Source organism: Etheostoma spectabile, chromosome 24 (assembly GCF_008692095.1).
Source record: "Etheostoma spectabile isolate EspeVRDwgs_2016 chromosome 24, UIUC_Espe_1.0, whole genome shotgun sequence".
NCBI classification, from domain to species: Eukaryota; Metazoa; Chordata; class Actinopteri; order Perciformes; family Percidae; genus Etheostoma; species Etheostoma spectabile.
In genome coordinates, this window is record NC_045756.1 from 787,368 (window position 1) to 793,088 (window position 5,721).

At 48.0% G+C, this 5,721-nt stretch overlaps 1 protein-coding gene across 1 annotated transcript in view; it reads left to right on the forward strand.

Annotated features, from left to right (window-relative positions):
• crfa4 (cytokine receptor family, class I receptor 4) overlaps positions 1-5,721 on the forward strand; it is a gene marked incomplete in the record, with an annotated part of 57,612 nt that overhangs the window by 46,715 nt on the left and 5,176 nt on the right. Inside the window, 1 exon segment of the mRNA XM_032505961.1 lies at positions 4,709-4,887. Within this exon segment, the coding sequence (XP_032361852.1) occupies positions 4,709-4,887 (179 nt within the window).

The window sequence follows — 5,721 nt, forward strand, 5'->3', positions numbered from 1 at the left end:
GGGGGGGGGGGGGGGGTGTCGATGTCGATGTCGACAGGCTAAAATTAGATCTGCAAACGGTCGTTTTAAAGGAGACAGCTGTGTAAAAGATGGAAATCTTGCAATGCATTCTTGAATGGGGCTCCTGCTACAAGTACACTCAACGTGAACATTAATAATTACATTTAAAATGTTAAATAACAGTAATAAATATGTATAAATATGGCATCAGGCCTCATAATTCATTCTCCTACTGTATGCTTCCACCTTATCTCAATACATCATAGCCAGCTGTCATATTAATAATAATCTTTAGCAGTGTTTCTACACTTCTTATTACTTACATTCAACATGTACGTGTAGTGTCATTACTACATGGAGCGACGTTCTTTTAAAAACCTGTTCAAGACGTGGACGCATGCATTGAAAAGCACTTAAATCCTTTCTCCATTCTGTATGAAAACGGCACGAATCCTCAGCCAGAGCTTAATCTCATTAATTAGAGACGTGAGTGTGTGTTATTATCCAGACGCTGCAGACTCTATCAGTCCGCTTCCTGAGCTGTAATATATATATATATATATATATATGTATATGTGTGTGTATAAAGCAGCCTTGTGTGTGCATCTATGTGCTTTATATGTTGTTCAGAGGAGGTCAGGGACGTCACACACATCACATTCAATCAACCCCCGCCTGCAGATAGAGAGCAGAGCGGTTCCTCATGGTCGTTCCTCACGGTCGTTCCTCACGGCCGTTCCTCACGGTCGTTCCTCACGGCCGTTCCTCACGGTCGTTCCTCACGGTCGTTCCTCACGGTCGTTCCTCACGGCCGTTCCTCACGGCCGTTCCGCACGGTCGTTCCTCACGGTCGTTTCTCACGGCCGTTCCTCACGGTCGTTCCTCAAGTTCGTTCCTCACGGCCGTTCCTCACGGCCGTTCCGCACGGTCGTTCCTCACGGTCGTTCCTCACGGCCGTTCCTACGGCCGGTCTCACGGTCGTTTCTCACGGCCGTTCCTCACGGTCGTTCCTCAAGTTCGTTCCTCACGTTCGTTCCGCACGGTCGTTCGCGTCACGGTCGTTCTTCGCACGGTCGTTTCAAGGTCGTCTCCCGCGGCCGTTCCTCACGCCGTTCCGCACGGCCGTTCCTCGGCGTTCCTCGGGCGGCCGTTCCTCGCGGTCGTTCCTCGCGAGTTCCTCGCGGCCCGTTCCCGCGGCGTCCTAGCGGCCGTTCGCGGCGTCCTCGCGGCCTTACCGGGTTCCTCGCGAGTCTCGGCGTTCACTCAATGGTCGTTCTCAAGGTCGTTCCTCACGGTGTTCCTCAAAGGTCGTCTCCCCCGCAGGCCGTTCCTCACGCTCGTTCCTCAAGGCGTTCACCAGCGCGATTCCGCCAAAATAACCGTCAAGCGTCGAGTCCGCCAAGCGTACCCTAGCGGACAGTTCCGACACACGACAGATCTCACGGCACGTTTAGAACAAAGCGTTAAGCAAGGTAGTTTCCTCGGTGGCACGTTCATCGCGGTTCCGCCTTTCAAGACAAACGGTCGTCTCCTACCCGGCGTGCATCAAGGGCGTCCTCAACGGTCGAAGCACACGACCAGGTAGGTTCCTCAAGGTCGTTCATCACGGTAGTTCATCCAAGGTCACTGTGTTAAGACATAGCCCCATCTCCCCCCTACACGGTCGATCCTCTGCACAAAGGGGTCGTTCTCAAGGCATGCCTCAGGTTCTTTCCATCTACGCTCCCACGCGGGCCGTTTCCGCACGGCGTTGTCAGCTTTTTTACGGCCGTTTACTCACGGCGCTCTCCTGCGGTCTTCCTGCCCACGGTCGATTAAATAGCCGCTTGAGTTCGTTAATATTAGCGGTCGTTGTCAACCGCTCGGCGGTCAGTTCCTACACGGGCCGTTTCAGCTCCCCCCCCCCACGGTCGTTCCGACAAGGGCGTTAATACCGCTATCCAGGACAGGTAAAGAGGTCGCCAACAATCCCGCTACGGCCGTTCCATCACGGACAGTTCCCAAGGTAGTTCCTCAACGGGCGCTTACTCAGGTCGTTAATTCACGGTCGTTCCTCAACGGTAGTTCCATCATCGGTCCCTTCCGCCACGGTCGTTCCGCTCCCACGTGTTTAACTACAAAGGTCGTTCTCAAGGTCGTTCCTACCCGCAGACGTACGAAACACCCGGCCCCACAGTGCCACGGCGCCAGTTCCTCACGGCCGTTTAATTTATTACGTGTTCTCGTTTTTTTCTCTTTGTCCCCCCGGTTTGTTCCCAACCGGTTCTCGCGATCCAAGACAACGGGCGTTCAGCGAAAGGTCAGCGTCGCTCCCGTAGTCGGTCGTTCCTGCCCAGTGATTACATAAAATAAGGAGCATTGAATAATTGTTTTCTTCTATCAGTCAATACGGATAAGCACATAAAATGTTAGAAAACTGGGAGAAACGGTCCAACAATCAAAAGTTTAACTGCGCTAAAAACATTCCGTACACTTAAAGATTTGGGGCATTTTTACCGAAGACTTATATGTACTAGGAGGCACAGCTAAGACATGAATGAGGGGGGGGGGGGGTGACATGCAGCAAAGAGCCGCAGGTTTGAGTCCAACCCTCGCCAAGGAGTAAACCTCTATATATGGGCGCACGCTCCACAAGGGGAGCTACCCGGGCGCCCTAAAACAACCATTTATAAACTATAATCATGTATTACAGAGATAAGAAGCATATAATGAATTAACTATCAATAGCTGTTTTGTTTTCCAAAGATAGACTAAAGTATTGATTATTATATTAAGTATAAAACGCAGCTTTGACTCCACAGTGATCATTCAAACCTCAACTTTATACAGGACTCAAATATTTAAATTGGAATAAAGCCACATTGGAAAATAAGAGTACCCCTTAAGTAGAGGAGAGAAAAAAAGGAAAACCAAGTTATATTGTGTTTATAGAGGGTCATTAAAAGGTAAAATAAAAATAAAACTAACCGACTTACTGCTTCTGGAAGAGGAAATGAAAACTCTCCTGCACCAGTTTTAACGTGACGGTTTGAGGAGTAAGAACAACTTGCCGAAATAAACCCTAGAGTATTATATTGCGTGATAGCATGCAGCAGTGATGTAGAGTAAAAAGAAGCATATCTGTAAATATCAACATGCATAAGATGAATACTAAATGACCCGCAGGAGGTTGTCCCTGCTGCATGAATAATAGAGGACATCGTCTCATTTTAACAACGCATCCTGCTCAGTTTTAAAGATTTAAAAGATTTTACAACACGTGTGAGGTAGTTAATTAACTTCATGTATGAATAAGTAATAGTAAACATGACTAAATGCATAAATCATCTTCAGGGCCTCCATCAGACTGGATTTCCACGAGCATAAGAGGAGTTTGTAACCTATCACCTTAAGAATATCTAGGGTTAAAGGACTCATGTGTCAACAGGACTTGGGAAAACCTGGTCCATGCTTTCATCTTCAGTAGACTTGACTACTGTAACGGGGTCTTTTACGGGCCCCCTAAAAAATCATCAGCACAGCTGAATTCGAACCTGCTGGCTCGGAATCTCACTAAGGACCAACGACTGAGATTCACAATCCCTCCAGTCCCTCACTAAGACCAGGACTGGATCACATTCCTCCAGGCCCTGCACTGGAAGATACCAGAGAGACTGATCACATACACTCCAGTCCTCCTAGACCAAGAGACTGGATACCATCTCCTCCAGTCGACTCACTAAGACCAAGAACTGGATCACATCCCTCCCGTCCTACGACTAAGACCAAGAAGACTGGATCACATGCCTCCAGTCCTCAGCAAGACCAAGAGACTGGATCACATCCCCACAGTCCTCACTAAGACCAAGTAGACTGGACATCCCCATCCTCGCTCCTCACACTATAGACCCCACAGACCTGGATCATGCTCCGCTCTACACTATGACCCCCCAACCTCTCAGTAATCGAACAGGTCGCTACCTATGCCAGACCTCTCAGGTAATATCGGGACAGGCTGCTTCTACACTATGAACCCCCCGCCCCGACCTTCAGGTAATCTGGACAGGGGCTTCTTACACACTATGACCCCCCCCCAGACCTCTCAGGTCATCTGGGACAGGTCTGTACTACACTATGACCCCCCCCCCGCCCCCCCATACCTCGTCATAGTCCATCTGGGACAGGTCGCTTACACACACTATGACCCCCCCCCCCCTCTCAGGCATCTGGGACAGGTCTACTACTACACTATGACCCCCCCCAGACCTCTCAGGTCAGTCTGGTGACAGGTCTACTACTACCTATGACCCCCCAGACCTCCAGGTCATCTGGGACAGTGTCTGCTCTACACTATGACCCCCCAGTTCTACTTGCTCCTCAATCATGGAGTAAGAACCCAGAAACCTGCAGATTGTGCAGCTCTCGGTTTCTTTAAATCAACGGCTGAGACACTTCTTTAATGATGTTCATGTTGTTAATGTTTCTATGCTGCACTGTAACATTTATTCTTGTGTAGTGTATGTGCTATGTTCTTATTTTTATCTGTGATTCACACGGTTATCTATTTCGTTGTTTTGTTATTTCTTTAACTGATTTTGTGTAAAGCACTTTGAATTGCCCTGTTGCTGAAATGTGCTCTACAGAGAAAGCTGCCTTGCCTTGCAGAAGCATTAAAAAGCATCTTTTCCACGTTTGACAGCAGTTGTCTTTGTGCGTTTGTGTCGTACAGTTCAGACCGAAGCGCCAGTGAATCTGACCTACGCGCTGACGGATGCGGGGGGGGATGAAATGGGCCACAACGCGCTGCTGTCCTGGACCTACCCCGTGCCCTCGGACCTGCAGTACGGCTGGATCACGCTGGTGTACGAGCTGCAGTACAGGCGCGTCACCGGCAGCGACAACTGGAAGGTACACACACACAAATAATGGTTTCATTTGTCTGTTAGAGAAGGCAAGAGGAAGAAAGATCAACTGATAAGTTGGTTGTAAAATCCAATAGACTTGACTTGTGTGGCGGTGGGAGTGTCACTTAAATCTTAATTAACTTAAATCCCCCTATTTGTGTGGTATCCTGTTGTGTACTTTAACCCCGCCCTCCCCCAATGGGGCACAAGTCGACTTTATATGTCACAATCATTGTTTTCCCTCAGTCTGTTTTCGACCGCACTCCGAACGCAGCTTCATTTCCTAGACTAGAGAAAGAAAAAAGATGGAGGAAACAGTCAGCTGTGTTTGCTGTGTTAAAAACCTCCTTGTGGCAGCAATAGAGGCAGTGATGTTTCCTGTTTCCTGTCCGTGACTCTCCCACCGCCTCCTGATCGCCATCTACATGACTGGCCACCACAGCGTGATGTCGGGTTGTTATTAAGGTCTTATTTTGAGTTAAAAACACTCAAAGTTTACAAAGGAAAGGCTTTGTTGCTTTGACACAGGGTTACACTAGATTTTAGCATTTTTTTTTATGGGTAAAAACCTTTAAATTTGCTGCTATTGATGTTATTCGGTTAATTCTAGGTGGAGTTCACCATTTAAAACCTCCAAAACTGGTTTTAAAATCCTTAAAAATGCCTTTACTCTGTCTATCAACGCTGCTTTATGTCAAATAGATGACGGAGTTTGATAGATTTTATAGTAAATAATCGCAGTTTGTTGAGTGTTTTGTGTCCTCAGAAATGTAAAGAGTCAAATACATTGTAGATCTGATAGTGTGTGTGTGTGTGTGTGTGTGTGTGTGTGTGTGTG